We start from the raw sequence: 18,192 nt of genomic DNA, 5'->3' as shown, positions 1-18,192 counted from the left end.
CCTACCCCTAAATGAATCGCGATTTGTTTAGCATCTCAACCGATTTGAATCGTCACATATTTGAATCGATTTTCAACCAGCTCGCAGTTAATCGTTACATCCCTATTGAAAATGCTATATAGGACCTTACTGGTGTTATAAATAACCTTTTTAGTGATAGTTTTCATTAATATTAGTATGTTAATATCATTAATATTAGTATTATTTGTATATATTATTTTTTAATATTGTTTTTAACCCTCTATCTGCCTGGTCTTATAATATCTTGAAGTGTCTATTACGGTTTTACATAAAATCAACAACAACAACATCATCATCATCAACAACAATGTGTCAATTAGGTACTTTTATTTTTTTAATGACGTGAAATTGTAGCAAAAATGACAGTGTTCTAACAACAGTTATTAGCAGAATACATTATTGAATGACTTCACAATCCTCTATGATGCCTTTAAGTTAATCATTATGTGTATTTTGGTGTGATTGAGTGGCAGTTTCTCTCTGCAGGTGATTAGGTTGTAGGATGTGACAGCATCTGAAATGCACAATTGAGTTTAGATATACAGTTTGTCTCCTTTCATTTGTTTATGTGAAAACAATTGTTTATGAAGGCCAAAAGTAGTATGTGAGCATTTCACCATGTTAAAAGGAAAAAGTAATATAAAGTTATGGGATAGCTGGGTATGTTTATGCATAAGCCCTAGTAATAAATTCATTGTCTCTTTTACTTACTTTGTGGAGGAAAGAAGTTTCCACAGCTTAGCAGAGCTGCACACACTTATATGTGAACAAAAACTAAAAAAGAGATAAGAACATGTTTGTTTGGAAACCAGTTACAATTTTAAAGTTAAATTTGTATTTACATTTAAGAATGAAATCATTTACCTGTTGCGAGTGTGTTGACAGTCTGTGTAGTTGGATCACTGAACTCCAGAAAATCAGTAATCAGGAGCTTTGAGTTACAGATTTGAAAAATAAAAAGGGCGGGAACAAAGAACCATAAACTCTAACACAAAGAACTATTTCAGCATAAAAGGGTTCTTCAGAATACTATGGTTCTAAATAATACCATTCCTGCATGTAAAGAACCTTTAAAGAACCATCTTTTTTTAGAGTGTAGTCAGTGACCTGGGTTACACATGTATTAAAAATCATGCAGAATAAGACCAGGAACATGGTAAATGGAACGCTAATGGGGTCAGTATTGATTTCATGTTGATTTAAAGTAAAATAAGAGGGGAAAAAACATCAAGAAATTCTCATGCTTCTGCAGAGATATTATGCATAAGAATGATCCAAATATGTAGGTATGTAAGTTTGTGTTGTGCATGTGCTTAATTGGGCTCACAAAAGGGGGGAAGGCAAACTTTGCTGTGTTCATTCCACAGTCTATTCATGCTCTGTCAAAATCATACCAGCTAGTTTGAGCAAAATCTAAATGTGGCTATTGCGTTCAGGCCGCCTGCAGCACATTTCTTGCACTCCCACACAGCAGTGTAGCATTAGATGTGGCAGTCAGGCAATACTGAGTGTGTGCTGACGTTCGGGGGCATCAGTGCCATTAAATCGCATGTCTGGTACCTGGAGGCAAGCAGGCGCCCGGCCATGTGGTTTATTCACGTCCACCGCCACGAGCTGCCGTCCACCAGACGCGTCCTCGTGAAACATCTGCCACCAGGAGGAGAGACGGAAAGAGAGGAAAAGAAAGGAGAAAGAGAGGGCAAATTGTTAACAACTGTGAATGATTGGCATTTTGGTCAGTTACTACACACACACACACAAATGCATATTTGATAACAAATAAGTTGGGGGAAAAAAACTTGTTGGCATCAAGGACAATTGGCAATCTTAAAAACAACTGCCAATTACATGATATTCAATGGAATTCTCCACCAACTTCATAACCATTTTATAAACACAGGCAAGGTCACAAGAAATTGGCTTCATGATCCAGCGAGCATCTATTCACATTTCAGAATCTAAATGCACCATGACTTCACCGTGACAGATACGAGGAGACAGCGGCGGAGACAGCAGGGACTAGAGGAGGGAGGGATGTTACAGCAGGCACCTTGAATCTGGCAAACAACAGAGGCTACCCATATCCATATGTACACAGCCCAGAACTGTCAGACAACTCTGTACTTGACGCCTTGTTATTGTCCACCATGTGAAAATCGAAATAAACTGATTGTTTAGAACACTAATAGCCCACCTCTCCTCAACAAACCACATTATTCGATGCATTATTCATGGCCACAGCACAAAAGGAGTGGGATGAGTTACATGACATGCACGTCTATGTGTCACATGTTGCCATGCATTTTCCTAACATACATCAAGCTTCAGACTGCATTTTGTGCCCCCCTCCCATTGTTCATATCCCCACTCCTCCACACAGAAGTTAAAAGTGTGCTTATGTTCCTAATGTGCACTGCTGCTGTTCCACTTATGTCTGTCTTTTATCAGTTCAGAAGAATAGATAACCAATTAAACCCAAGAGAAATGACAGTCATTAAGCTCACAATGCCCTTTCAGCTCTGACAGATTAAAAAGGTTACCTACATAAATAGATATTTTAAAAGTTTCCCCTCATAGTCTTGTAATTATAACTTTGCCATTCATGTGGTAATCTTCTTAAGGGGCCTTATTGAATTATATTATTTTTTATAAGACAGTCACAAAAGGGATGGTGCAAATCTTGCCAAAGAGTATCATGAGGCCCCAGGAGAACCTTATTTTCTTTTTACGTCTTTCAGATTAAAGGCATCATTCCAAGTCGTATTGTCTAACACTCAATAAACAAGGTTTTGTGTACCCTAAGAGATTTTTCTTCAATAAGATATTTCAATGTAATTAAAATTAAGACATAGAAAAGCTATTTTGTCTTCAAGGTCACAGCACTGTCTATAGTTCTATGGGCAAATTCGAAGAGCCTTATTGGGGTTTTCACACTTGAATTTGTCAACTCAGAGTAATTTTTAATCCTGGGTAGTCAGAGTTCGACATTTCACACTTTAGATTTATAAACCCTGGGTTATTACTCTTATTTGCAAATTCATGGGGTCAATAACATTGCAGCTAGCTTTAATAAACGCAAGTCCTAAATTGTACAAACATATAACTTCTTTACAACAGTCAACAGTTAACATTTTTTAAAACTTGACATTTAAAATTACTGTTAACCCAGAGATACAGTAAACGTAAAAATTGTCAGTACCAATGTAAAATTTTTGTAAAAATATTTTTTTATATATATATACAAACAGGTAGACAAAGACAGTGCAAATGAACTTTCACACATTCCTTTGCTATTTCTCCCTGTGAAGTGTCAGCACCTTAGTATAGCCTTACCTAGACCAAAAGCTAAAAAATACATTATACTGTTTTCGCTGCAGACATTACAGATAAGGAATCGATTCAAAGTTTCATAAATGGCAATGGGCTTGGAAAACTGTATGCTACTGAAGACAATTCAACTTTGTGTCCTCAGAATGAGATTTGCCTTATTGCTTTTGCAAAACTTTACTGTAGATTTGCAATTGAACTGTTTTCCATTTTAAGAATTCGTGGCCATATAGCCATTATCATTGCTTATTCATTATTTTTTTACTATATATATAACATTCTCCTAGATTCCGCCAAACCCAGACTCGCCCACCAGACTGTCAAACAAAGAAGCGTGGTTCGTCACTCCACAGAACGTGTTTCCACTGCTCCAGAGTCCAGTGGTGGCGTGCTTTACATCACTCCATCTGACAATTGGCATTGCACTTGGTGATGTGAGGCTTACATGCAGCTGCTTCCATAAAGCTCCAGCCACACAGTTTGTGCTGATTTTAATGGCAGTGGAAGTTTAGTTCTATGGAATCAGCAGAGTGTAGTGACTTTTATGCACCATGCGCCTCAGCACTTGGTGACGGTGTGTTGCTGCTGTTGCTAAACGTGTCCACTTTTCACCTGTGGTAATAGGCCTGACTGAAACAACTAAATTCAATAATTGAGAGGTGTGTCTCAATACTTTTGTAAAAAAAAAAATTTAAGTATTTAAAACTTACTCAACAAGGATTGACAAAAACATTATCAAAGGTGAGAGTAAGACTTTTATTTTGTTACAATATATATTATATACTGTATTATAATATACAATATATATTAGTGTTGGGCAATGATAAAATGTTTTAATCGTGATTAATCGCATGATTGTCTGCGATTAATCGCGATTAATCGCATTATGCACAACATTCAATAATGCATTCAAAAGTAGTGTATTTTGCACTTTTTTCATTTAAAAGTACTGCTATATGAACAAAAGTGCTATAACATTTGGTTTGCAAACACTTTAAAGAAATAAGGTGCTTTTTTACAGCACTATTCCTTTTTCATAGTAGCAGTTAAAATATTTATTGTAAATCTCAACTTATAACATTAATGGAATCAAATTAATGCGGGTGCGGGTGGGTAGAGACTCGTGTGTGCGGAATGCGGGAGAATAAGTGTGTACTCACACTAGGCAATCTTAACTGTGCCCGAGCGCGTTTGACCCCCAAAGCCCGGTTCGTTTGACTAGTGTGATCTCTCCGTTCCGCACTCGGGCGCGGTTCGTTTAGCCGGCCCTGGCTCGTTTGGAAGGGGTGGGCCAGAGCGCGGTTCAGTTGGGCTCGGGCGCGGTACGCATGTAGTGTGAGCGCTAACCGCACTGGAGCGTGGAACATCTGATACGTGCAGCATGATTTCTGAGCGGCAAGAGTGATAGATCTGTAAAGCAATATATTGTGAGAGGGCCGTGTGTTACCACGTCCCAAATGACTCAAAATAATAAAGTTAACAAAACGATGCACTCAACTGTGCTGAGCGAGAGCGCTTCTCTGCTGTCTTCCCGTGCTTCCCAAATGCTCTCATTGGTTGAGACGCGTAATGACACCCATCACAAGCCAGTACTGATCAACTTTCACACTTGAATTTGTCAACTCAGAGTAATTTTTAATCCTGGGTAGTCAGAGTTCGACATTTCACACTTTAGATTTATAAACCCTGGGTTATTACTCTTATTTGCAAATTCATGGGGTCAATAACATTGCAGCTAGCTTTAATAAACGCAAGTCCTAAATTGTACAAACATATAACTTCTTTACAACAGTCAACAGTTAACATTTTTTAAAACTTGACATTTAAAATTACTGTTAACCCAGAGATACAGTAAACGTAAAAATTGTCAGTACCAATGTAAAATTTTTGTAAAAATATTTTTTTATATATATATACAAACAGGTAGACAAAGACAGTGCAAATGAACTTTCACACATTCCTTTGCTATTTCTCCCTGTGAAGTGTCAGCACCTTAGTATAGCCTTACCTAGACCAAAAGCTAAAAAATACATTATACTGTTTTCGCTGCAGACATTACAGATAAGGAATCGATTCAAAGTTTCATAAATGGCAATGGGCTTGGAAAACTGTATGCTACTGAAGACAATTCAACTTTGTGTCCTCAGAATGAGATTTGCCTTATTGCTTTTGCAAAACTTTACTGTAGATTTGCAATTGAACTGTTTTCCATTTTAAGAATTCGTGGCCATATAGCCATTATCATTGCTTATTCATTATTTTTTTACTATATATATAACATTCTCCTAGATTCCGCCAAACCCAGACTCGCCCACCAGACTGTCAAACAAAGAAGCGTGGTTCGTCACTCCACAGAACGTGTTTCCACTGCTCCAGAGTCCAGTGGTGGCGTGCTTTACATCACTCCATCTGACAATTGGCATTGCACTTGGTGATGTGAGGCTTACATGCAGCTGCTTCCATAAAGCTCCAGCCACACAGTTTGTGCTGATTTTAATGGCAGTGGAAGTTTAGTTCTATGGAATCAGCAGAGTGTAGTGACTTTTATGCACCATGCGCCTCAGCACTTGGTGACGGTGTGTTGCTGCTGTTGCTAAACGTGTCCACTTTTCACCTGTGGTAATAGGCCTGACTGAAACAACTAAATTCAATAATTGAGAGGTGTGTCTCAATACTTTTGTAAAAAAAAAAATTTAAGTATTTAAAACTTACTCAACAAGGATTGACAAAAACATTATCAAAGGTGAGAGTAAGACTTTTATTTTGTTACAATATATATTATATACTGTATTATAATATACAATATATATTAGTGTTGGGCAATGATAAAATGTTTTAATCGTGATTAATCGCATGATTGTCTGCGATTAATCGCGATTAATCGCATTATGCACAACATTCAATAATGCATTCAAAAGTAGTGTATTTTGCACTTTTTTCATTTAAAAGTACTGCTATATGAACAAAAGTGCTATAACATTTGGTTTGCAAACACTTTAAAGAAATAAGGTGCTTTTTTACAGCACTATTCCTTTTTCATAGTAGCAGTTAAAATATTTATTGTAAATCTCAACTTATAACATTAATGGAATCAAATTAATGCGGGTGCGGGTGGGTAGAGACTCGTGTGTGCGGAATGCGGGAGAATAAGTGTGTACTCACACTAGGCAATCTTAACTGTGCCCGAGCGCGTTTGACCCCCAAAGCCCGGTTCGTTTGACTAGTGTGATCTCTCCGTTCCGCACTCGGGCGCGGTTCGTTTAGCCGGCCCTGGCTCGTTTGGAAGGGGTGGGCCAGAGCGCGGTTCAGTTGGGCTCGGGCGCGGTACGCATGTAGTGTGAGCGCTAACCGCACTGGAGCGTGGAACATCTGATACGTGCAGCATGATTTCTGAGCGGCAAGAGTGATAGATCTGTAAAGCAATATATTGTGAGAGGGCCGTGTGTTACCACGTCCCAAATGACTCAAAATAATAAAGTTAACAAAACGATGCACTCAACTGTGCTGAGCGAGAGCGCTTCTCTGCTGTCTTCCCGTGCTTCCCAAATGCTCTCATTGGTTGAGACGCGTAATGACACCCATCACAAGCCAGTACTGATCAACATCCCACCCCTCCTGTGACCCATGGTTTGTCTGTATGTGTATTCAGAGCTAGTGAGCAACGGACTTTCATAATAATAAAAAAACTGCATTAATGCGCGATAAAATAATTGTCTTGGAGTAATGACTGCTGAAAATTTAGCTTTGCCATCACAGAAATAATTGTCATTTTAAAATATATTAAAATAGAAAACAAACACAAAATAGGCAAACATAGTTCACAATATTATTGTTTTACTGTATTTTTGATCAAATAAATAAATGTAGCCTTGGTAAGCATCTTTCACAAAACATCAAAAAATCTTGCCGATTTAAATATACAAACTTTTGAATGGTATATAAAACAGTTTTTTAAAAATAATATAATAGAAATAAAATAAAAACTAAATACACATGCATATGAAATTATAGATTTCATTATATAATATTTATATATCCTAGGATTATTTACTGTATATTAATTTAAAAACTTCAAACTGGTTGATTGTCATTACTTTATTCTAGTAACAAAAATAAGATTCATTTTGGATTACAGTAATGACAAATTCAGAGATCCTTTCGTTTTCTTCATGATTTGTTTTTGTTGGTTTTATTTTGAGATCACATGCATCAGATATTTCTTCCGGAGATTTAACCCATTAAAGCAGTGCTGGAATAAATGTTGTGTGCTATAGCCGTTCTTTTTCCCAGAGGGCACTTCTACAGCCATAAGACTTGAATAAGGGTGGTCAGGTCACTCCTGTGCTGCCAAAAGTGTTGCCAGCTCCACTTATGCCAACCTCTAAGGCTCTGCTCCAGGACTGGCTCTGGCACTGTGACTGGCGCAGTCAGGGAGACACTATGCCTCAGTTCACACAATTACACACACAACTTTTCACACCACGCCCCCGCTCCAGATTTTCTGTGCATTTGCACCATTAGCTTAGTTAGTGTGAATTTCTCACCAAACATTAGGTAGGCGATGGTTGTATAAAATCAACAGGACAGGTTTCCCCACAGGAGAGGATTGCAGGCAGGAAAGCAAGTGCATTTAGGGTTAATTGATTCTTTCTATCCTTTCAGTTGATCAGTCACATCAAATTTAGGCTGAATGACAGAACTGCAAACACACACACTCTGTCTTTTCCTCTCTTTCGGTCTGTTGCACTTTCAGCAACGTTCCTCTATGACTCACCCCTGAGTCTGCCAGCCGCCCGATCAGATCTCTCTGTGCCGTTCGGGGCCCCCACCTGACAAGCAGCCAGATTTATAAAAAAAAACAGCTTGCTGCTGGGTGTATCCTGCCTGCTGAAGGCCAGGGAAGCCAGACTCAAAGCCTCCAGAGAATTATGGGAAGAATTCCTTCAGATGTCTGCGTTGGTCTGTGCTTAATAATCATAAATGCTGATATTGATTGGTTTTGATATTTTTGCTTTAGTTGGTTTAATTACATCTGCCCATACATATTGATCAAAGATATTAACAAAAATGGGAAATGAGTCATACACCAAAGGCTGATTTTTGTGCACATGTGCGCAAGTGTGTTTGGTTTACCTGTGTAGTAGCTGTTGACGTGGTGCTGCTCCGGGATCCCCACATCGGCTGGAACTGCACTCTGATCTCAGCAAACGTTTCTATAATCACAGCGATGAACACATTCTAGGAACACAAGCAAAAGAAATTACAAAAAGTTAATAAATGCCCAGAAATTATGATTTTATTGAAATGCTTGTTCTTGTTGTCTGGCATATAAGTGAAAAGTGTGAAAACAGATCTGTGTTAATGATCAAATTGATATAATATATCATATGTAACACTGTCATCTTCAACATTTAATGAGGTTTAATTCTGTTTGTTACAAACTGATTTCCTTTCAGCAGAGCTTAACTTGCATTGAACCCTGAACATTCCTTAACTATGTAAACTAAATGGGGTCAAGTCATAATTTTTTTTTTCCACTGAGGTCCACACTACCTTTCAAAAGTCAGTTTTTTAAAGTAATTAATACTTATTCATTAATTAATTAATTAATTAATGCCTACTGAGCAAGGATGATTATGGATGATTATATTTATAAAAAGTCATAGCAAAGACATTTAAAACAAATAAAATGTACAAACTTTCTATACATCAAAGAATCCTGAAAAAAGAAACATATCACAAAAAAGCATCACAACTGTTCTAAATATTTATAATAAGAAGAAATGTTATTATAATGCATATTATAATGATTTCTGAAGGATCAAGTGACTCTGAAGACTAATGACTTCTGAAAATTCAGCTTTGCCATCACAGAAATAAATATTTTAAAATATATTAAAATAATATAAAAACAGTTATTTTAAAATGTAATACTATTTCTGTTTTATTGTATTTTTGATCAAATAAATGCATCTTTGGTGAGCCAATGTTACGTATTGTTACAAAAACCTTTATTAAGCTTACTGACACCAAACTTCTCACTGGTCGTGTATGCACACAATAACTGCACTGCATTAAAAAAATTTAACACCCAAAGTATAATATAACACAATATATTAGACTCCTAGAATAACCCTCACTTTTCTATGTCTAGAAATGAAGAAGGACCCATGTGCAGATTATGACTACATTTTCGCTGGTGTGAGAAGAAAAGGATTTTTCCACCTTGACCAGCCAGGCGAGGAAGAAGATGAGCGTGATGAAGTAGAAATACGAGCGCCAGCGTGGGAAGCTGTCGATGGCTCGATACATGATGAAGACCCATCCCTCCTGAGACGCGGCCTCATATACAGTGAATATACTGGTGCCTGCAAGAGGAGATAACAAGAAGGGTCACGATGGGGACGCGATAAGACAGAGGAGGGGGAGAAGCCCATGTCTGAGATGTTCTTGTGCCCCCAGAGTGGTCTGACTGGGCACTGAGACACAAAAATTCAGACATAAACAGTCTTGGCATTAGCGGACCTTGTCAGGTGCTTCCTATTACCCAGCTATGTGCTTCTCTCTCCAAACAGATGAATGAGATGGTTATCCTCACTTTTGAAGTACTCACTGATTCCATGTTGTGCTGGAGTGTAAAAGTATCTGTGTATCAAAGGAACTAGGCTAAATTAAGAACTACACAATCAAGGAGAGATTGCTTTCATGGCTATGTTGTATTATGTCGTTTTAATCATACACGTGTGATTTCTTCATAAAAGATGAGAGGAACGAGGACAAATCCTCAAGGAACTTAAATGAATAGTCTGTTGTTATTTACAGTATTAATTCTGTTATTTAGCCATCCTCACACTGTTCCAAGCCCTGTGTTACACAAAAGAGATGTTTAGCTCAGTATTTCATTATCTTTTCCATACGGTAAAAATTAATAGGGATGACCATCATTATGGCACTATCACATAATAAAGTTACTAAAACCAAAATTTTAATATACATTATATAAATATATTGTGCAACTAAAATTTAATAAAAAATATGAATAGATACTAGTATATAACACTGTTTCTTACACAGCATTTACACCATTATTTCATACACACAGTGTTTGAGATGCTCTCTAGTTCCAAGCCCTCAATGATGTTATCTCTGCACTCACGGTGACCCATGATGCCGTGCCAAAGGCCAGCAGGAAGCATGCCACTCAGTTCTGCTTCCTGCCATTTCCCACCAGGTCCAGGGGCAGAATGGGCCAAGGACACTGGCAGAGCCCTGTAAAGGTTAGCTTCACCAACCATACAACATATCCTTTACAGGGACCTATATTAATGAAGTACTGTAAACTATTCACTTGGCTTTGTCTAAAAAACTGTGTTCAATCGATATGTAATTCACATTAGATAAAGCACATACTTCAGTATAAACAGTAACAGAGTCCTTCCCTAAAAGAATTAGAGGGAAATGCACTTGGCAAACTAAGGACTCCCATTAAAAATCACTTAGGGATAAATCACTGTGTCCAGAGATGCCTAGCAAAAGGAAAAAAGAAACTCTATTCCCATTTCATCCTGAATGGCCTAAGAGAGAATACTAAGACTTACATTTTTGTAAGAAAACAAAACAATAGCTCAGCAATCCTTGAACATTGATATTCCAAAAGATTTGACTATATTCCCACAACTCAGTTAATACTGTTTTAAATTAATTTAATTGAATAAAACCAAGACAAATTAGAGATTTAATGTAAATAAAATAGATGCATTTAAATAATTAACTCGTTTAAATTAAAAAACAAACATGGGACTTAATTTTGTGGTGGGGTCAGTGAAAATATTGGCAGTCCAATTGGATTAGCAGAAAAATAAAATATATTAACCCTGACATTGGACTTTTTCCCAATCATACTTTATGCTTCTGCATCCATGAATCTTGGAAGCCCCAAAAAAGGCATTGTTGTTGAGGCTGCAAACCGCACTGTGAACACGGATGAATGGACGACACTGAACACTATTGGGCTGAAGATCACTGATGCAGGAGCGGTTCTGGTTGACTTACACATGACTTATCTGTGTACTGAACTCTATAAAGAGGACAAAGAAGGGCCCTTTCGCAGATCTCTATGTTCTGTAAGTCAACGGTTCAAAGCCACAACTGTTTTTTTATGGAAAAGCCTCCCTTCATGGCTATTTGGAGATTAGTAGCATTGCTCTGTGTACCTTTCTAGTGGATTTATCTCAAATGGGAGAGATAAAAATGTGACATGCTGCTTCGTACAGATCAAGGTGCTTAAATAAACTGGTCTATTTGTGAAGCTGCCTTCACAATGCTTTGAAATATAAGCTTTGCTGAAAATATTACATTTCCTAAATGCAGCGACAGAGGGCATTTATCTGTTTATGTTTGCTTGCACACTATGCATAGATCAACTGAAAATACTTCAGCCAACAATGCTACAATTAATCACACTTAGTCAAAAAAGGGCATAATTGCTCTTAATCACTGTAAATAATGGGCAGAGATGGTATAATTTTCCACAGACCACTAAAACTAAACGATGCTAATTCAAATTTCCTAATAAATAGGCCAGGGAAAATGCTTTTAGTGTATGCCAGGGGTGTCCAATCTGGCTTTAAGGAAGAAATTCAATGATATTCATAATTCATATTTATATTCATAATATTAGATTTTTAGCAACAGCAGAAGAAATTTCCAGGTGCAAACTAGAGAGAGATAAAGAAAAACTAATAATAAAAATTCACAGAAAATAAACAAAATTACAAACATCATTTTATCATTGCAGATGGACAAATGTCACTCACCAATGACAATGACAATGACTTCAATGGCATCACAATGACTCACCAAGCTCATTGAAGCCACTGTATCCGAGTTCCTGTCTGCTGAGTCCCAAGTCTTCCAGATCCACACACTTAAACCCCGTCAGACACTGATAACCCTCCCCGTTCGGAGAGCAGTGTGTATCAGGGATCGCCAGGCTGTTCCATGTCACATTACTGGAAAAAGACCAGAGTGTGTTTTCAAAGAATCATCATCAAATGTTAAATCTGATCAAATTAACCATTATATTGTAACAGGCCATCTGGCGTTTTCTCACAGACTAGCAATGTTATCCTGCTCCTCTCTGGCAACATTTACACAGTCAGCATTTAGGACTTACAACCGTATTTACTAACACGTGTGATTCTAATTGCCCTGTACAGGACACAGGAGTTTATATAAATAAATTATTAAATACATATTTAAAAAGTATTACATATAATACTATATATTATATATAATATCAATTACTTGAACGAATACTTGTATCAATACACCCAGAACATTAAACAATATCAAGTCTCCCCCTTTTCTTGTCTTGCTCTAAAACACATAAAATAATGACATTTTCACTCTTCACATTAAGTCCCATGCAAAATGCAAAGCATGCTGGGAATCCAGTTTGTTAACAGCAAAAAGTATTTTTGAGCTCACATTTGCTCTACATAATTTAATGCAGTAGATTGCACATTTTAGACAATTAAAAGAAATGAAGTTTAGAACAGAAACACAATTTTGTTTAAATCTGTTTTTCTGTTCTTGTTCACACACACACACACACACACACACACACACACACACACACACACACACACAAACACACTATATTTGTTTCTTTATTTTAATAAAACAGGATTTTGTTAAAACATTTACTTGTGAAGACTTATATTCAGAGAGAATATATACAATTAAATTATCTTTATTGGTACTTTTGTTTCTTGTTTTAAACATAAAACTCATTAAATACTATTTGCCAAAGGGTACAAAAATAATATATATTGTCTGAAAACATGTCTTATGCAATTTAAGCTCTCAAATTATCTTTAATAAATGTTAATGTTTTAAGGGTGTTCAGATATTTGACTGGAAAACAAGAGAAAAATTCATTTTTTTACTAAATTCAATCCTGTTCTTGAGATTAATGTTTGTTACTATAGTGACAGATAACATTTGAAGCTACAAGGGATTAAATTGTATTCTTTCCTGCTACTTTCATGCTCTCAGATTTTCAGATTTTCTTTTTTATATGTTGCTTAGGTTATATCTGCTCTTTGGTAACTGAACAGTATAAACAGAACAGTATTTAGCATTCTAAATAGAAATGACAACAGTATTTTTCTTATGACATTAATGGAACCTTACATGGTATTTCGGGTAAGATGGTAATATACCTATTCTATTAACACACACAGGCGGCTTTAGTTTGGGCCACAGGTGTTACTTCAGGAGACACTTGATGTCTCTAATGAAAATTAATGCGTTCAAATTGGCTCACCAGACATGCTTTCAAATTGTTTATTAATAGGGCTGCAATGCGCGTTAAATATCGCATGCGATTAATCGTGCAGCCCTATTTATTAAGGACTCCGAAATGAGTGGGGATCATTGATTGCAGTATCACAAAGGCCAATAAGAGACACAACGGCGAATCAAAATAGCTCTGATTATACAGTGATAAATAATCCGCCGAAGAGATCATCCCTGTGAAGAAACTGATAGCAAACACAACTCAAAAGATACTAATAGCACCATAAATTATTCATTTCATTTGAAAATGGACATGCCTTTTGATTAATATTTTTTATGATTTAAAAAAAAAAGTTAGCAAATAATGTGTCTTAAATGGCATAGAGACAGAAAAAGAGATTGTATCATATTGATCACCTGTCATAACATGCTGTAGCCTATGTCTGTAATTGAGAGAAATTTGTGGGACATTTTCTGAACAAGGTGACAGTTTATGATTGGCAAGGTCATGAGGCCTGTTCTCATCCATATTTAAGCACCTGAAAAATAAAACGTCATGTCATGAAATCTAAAAATGTATCCCCAACAGACACGAGTCTGGTAAACTCCCTTGCACATTTATTCCATTGAATCCCTGTGTAATTCAAATCCCTGCTACTCTGTGCCAAGGACATTTGAGTTGAATTACTGAAATAAATGAACTTTTCCACGACATTCTAATTTATTGAGATGCACCTGTACTGTAGTTCTGCAAGATAATCAACCATGAGTTTTTCTGAAATACACTTCCACTTGAGTGATGCATGAAAATCCTGCCCGTACACACATATTCAATATTGTAAATATTTTTAACCTGTGCCTAACCCGTTTTGAATAATAATATGTTGAATGCCAGTACAGGGTGAGATATCTTGCAGTATAGGAGCTCTTTTCTCTCATGCACATAGACGGATTGAGGCCAGGCTGCTGAAAAGAGGCGAGCATGTGCACGACGCCCAGGCAATACAGGAAACGTTAATTATTGTGATTAGTGCTCAGCACACTCCTCTGTTGCTTATGGTTTAGGCTCTTTGTTTTAGAGCCGGCTCTGACATGCCACTCATTTGCAAAGGAATATTAAATAGGCCTGGGTTTTAAAAGAGAACCACCTCCACAGCTCCATACACACACTGCATTAAGACTGCGCTCAACACTGCTTTCGTCACGCCCTTAAGTTGGGATGCGTGCGAGTGTTCCAGCAAGATTTACTGTTAATTTTTAGACATTAATTTCTGTTGGCTTATCAAGCACCTCCATGTGAAATGAGAAATTCAGAAAAACGTATCATATAATGTGGCTGTTCTTACTGTTTAGTGTTTATGAGGCCGTGACATCACACGATGAAAATGATGATCTGTTATTAATACCATTTACAGCTGTTGATGGGATTTATATTCCAAGGAACAGATGTGTGTGGGAGGTGTACAGCAACAGACGCATACTTCTTATCTCGCACTGATGCCACGAAAAATTGCAGCATAATGTTAAATCCCCTGATTCATCCCAGGGATAATAAACCAAAAGGAGTGTGATAAAACTCCCCACACAAAGAGCAGTTCTTGACTTCTTGGGCTATTAAGTTAAATCTAAGACAGTTGATTTTATTTTATTTAATATGGAAGCTTGTTTCTGCCACGGGATAAAAAATAGCAAAAAGTAATTATAAAATTATTTTTTTATCTCACAATTCAGGCTATTTTTCTTAGAATTATGAGTTTATATCTCAGATATTGCGAGATATAAGTGCAGACAAAAGTCAGAATTCTTAGATAAAAAAAGTTTTTTTACCTTTTTATTTTTTATTTCATGGTGGAAACAAAAAACAGAACTGCGAGATGTAAACTCATGAGAAAAAAGTCCGAATTATGAGATATCAAGTCACAATTACCTTTTAAATTTTTTAAAAATAATTGTTATATTATATTATATAATTTTACTTTTTTTTATTGCCTTTTTAATTATTAAATATTTAATTTTTTTAACCTTTTTAATATCCTGTTGTAAAAACAGGTTCCATAGTTTAAAGAAAATAGTGCTGAAACGTGCTTACCCTTTCTGTCTTTCATTGGTGACGCAGTGATGATTGAAGGTTCCAAACATCTGAACCCCCAGGATTCCATACAGGAGCAGGAAGAAGAGCAAAAATATGGACACACTCCAAATCTGCTCCCCCGACCGCCTGAGAGGAAGTGAATTTTAAGTGGCTGATATGGAAACAAGCTGCCATTTCTCACATTCTTTGGGCTCGTGGGGCTCTTACTTGAGAATGTTGGTTATGCGGGAACGCGGCAGTTCAAATCGGAAGTAGATTCGGAAGGCTCGGATCATAATGAGGGCCCTCGGTATGCGTAACATTCCCCAGGGTGACATTTGGTCCACAATCTCTGCTATTTCAAACACCTTGAGACCATTCAGACGAACAAGTGGATGAGTGGAGTTCCCTATGGAGCTCAGTTCTTTTTAATTTGAAAGAAACAATTTACTTGGGAAATAACACTGAAGATAATTTCCTTACCTGAAGCACAAGAGAGACCCAGAGGAACACCACCATAAAGCCATCAAACACGCACCAGTGGTCTTTAACATAGGAGTTCTCTCCCTGGAAACAGAGGCAGGTGATAAGACACAGGCTGTAAATGAAAGTCCACAGGTGAGTGGCAGCTGGTCCGGAGGTTTAATGAAAGATTGTGGCAGCTGTAAACAACAGAGCCAGAGAAATTCAGCAAACAGAAGTGTGAGCACTTCAGAGTATTTATCCTGCCAGACATGGACTAACAAGTGTGCACTAGAAGACCTAAACATGGTTTAGGTATGTAATGAGAACTATCAAACTATGTCTCTAATGGTAAAGCACACAAAGTATACAGTAAATAATAATGACAAACCAAAAACAGGAGCTAGGAGTCCTTTATATTCAGGTAGTGGATGCATAACATACCCATATTCTCATTCATGTTACTGGTCTCTTAAGCATTTCTTTTAAGCTTTCAAATTTTAATTTTAAATAGTCCTGTTATGATTTTAAATGTCTAGTTAAAGAAATAAAATCAGTAAAGACATTTATAATGTGACTAATTCATTTCAAATTTATAATGTGACTAATTCATTACTATTTCAAATAGTTCACTTCTTTTGAACATTCTATTTATCAAAGAATCCAGGAAAAAATGTATCATGGTTTCCAAAAAAAATATTAAGCAGCACAACTGTTTTCAATCAGCATATTAGATTGATTTCTGAAGGATCATGTGACAAAAATATATTAAAATAGGAAAAAACTGCAATATTACTGTTTTACTGTATTTCTGATCAAATAAAGGCAGCCTTGGGTGAGCATTAAAAAGCTTAAAACATTCAAATATCTTACCGACCCCAAACCGCTGAATGGTAGTACATATATTTATACTTTTTAAAGTAAAAATATTCCATATATCCTCTAAATATACATTTAAGGTCATTAAAGATTTGTTTTAAATGAATTGCTGCATGTCACAACACAGGGTTTATCATGTCAACTACATATTCACACGCACAGCTGGTCCACAGGAAATGACATCAGAGGTGTGACATGCTCAGGTTTGTTTGCTTGAGTGCAGATTGCCTTCATGCACTGGTGGCTTTTCTTAGATAGAGAGACAGATGCTTCATTGGCTGAAGCACTTGTTCCCAAGACATCTGCCCAGAAATCCCCTGGGATTTCAGAGCCTCTAATTAGCTATCGTGCTCAGATCTCACACTAAATTAGTAGACCAAAAACCATGATTTATTAAATGGATAGCTTAAAAACTAAGTGAAGGTCTGACTGACTTTATTAACAGCAACTGGCAGAGATTGAATTTGGAATATTGTTTGTGCTGATGAATGCGTTACTTAGATTAAAATAGATGGCCTAATTCGCAACAGATAATGAATTATTTACATTAATTCAGTGCTTAGACTACTGCATTACCAACTAATCATGTCTCCGAGTCCAGAATATACCTAATGTCAAAAATATACCTGCTAACAGTGATAAAGAAAACAACATGTCACTGAATGTCACAGATCATAACATGCACCCAAAAGATGGAAATACAAAACAAATATACTGGCCTAATTAACTGAGTTAAAGGGGTCCTATTATGCTCTTTTACAAAGTCTTGATTTTGTTTTGGGGGAGTACTAGAACATGCTCTCATGCTTGGTGGTTCGAAAAATGCATTATTTTTCACATAATTTACATTATTAAAATACCTTTCTCCCCAGCCTGGCACAAACGGCTCGATTAGTTCCGGCTTTGATGAAGGTCCGCCTTCCGAAAAACAAAATGTGTTGTGATTGGTTAGCTGTCCCAGTGCGTTGTGATTGGCGAACAGCTTAGACAGTGTTTCAGTACTGCCACGCCCCTTGCTCCGTCTTTCAACAAAAACTTTTGGGCGAATCCGGCACTGTACTCCCTCATGTTGTGGAAGCTGTCCTCAGTAAAATGCGCAGCACACAATAGCAAATTGGGGTTATAATGCT

The 18,192-nt window shown here is 36.8% G+C and overlaps 1 protein-coding gene across 1 annotated transcript in view; it reads right to left on the bottom strand.

Annotated features, from left to right (window-relative positions):
• Nucleotides 1–922: 922 nt before the first annotated feature.
• Nucleotides 923–18,192, bottom strand: part of LOC107690632 (sodium leak channel non-selective protein-like) — a gene marked incomplete at its 3' end in the record, with an annotated part of 22,361 nt that continues 5,091 nt past the window's right edge. The window contains exons 4-11 of the mRNA XM_016489012.1: nucleotides 16,205–16,288; nucleotides 15,950–16,089; nucleotides 15,740–15,868; nucleotides 12,208–12,359; nucleotides 9,574–9,716; nucleotides 8,482–8,586; nucleotides 1,582–1,668; nucleotides 923–952 (exon numbers count right to left, since the gene is read on the bottom strand). Of these exons, the coding sequence (XP_016344498.1) occupies nucleotides 923–952; nucleotides 1,582–1,668; nucleotides 8,482–8,586; nucleotides 9,574–9,716; nucleotides 12,208–12,359; nucleotides 15,740–15,868; nucleotides 15,950–16,089; nucleotides 16,205–16,288 (870 nt within the window). The remainder of the gene's footprint in view (nucleotides 953–1,581; nucleotides 1,669–8,481; nucleotides 8,587–9,573; nucleotides 9,717–12,207; nucleotides 12,360–15,739; nucleotides 15,869–15,949; nucleotides 16,090–16,204; nucleotides 16,289–18,192) is intronic.

This window comes from Sinocyclocheilus anshuiensis, unplaced genomic scaffold (genome assembly GCF_001515605.1).
Source record: "Sinocyclocheilus anshuiensis isolate Anshui unplaced genomic scaffold, SAMN03320099.WGS_v1.1 scaffold1709, whole genome shotgun sequence".
NCBI lineage: Eukaryota > Metazoa > Chordata > Actinopteri > Cypriniformes > Cyprinidae > Sinocyclocheilus > Sinocyclocheilus anshuiensis.
The sequence above is the reverse complement of the archived record's forward strand: the minus strand, read 5'-3'. Positions and strand labels throughout refer to the sequence as shown.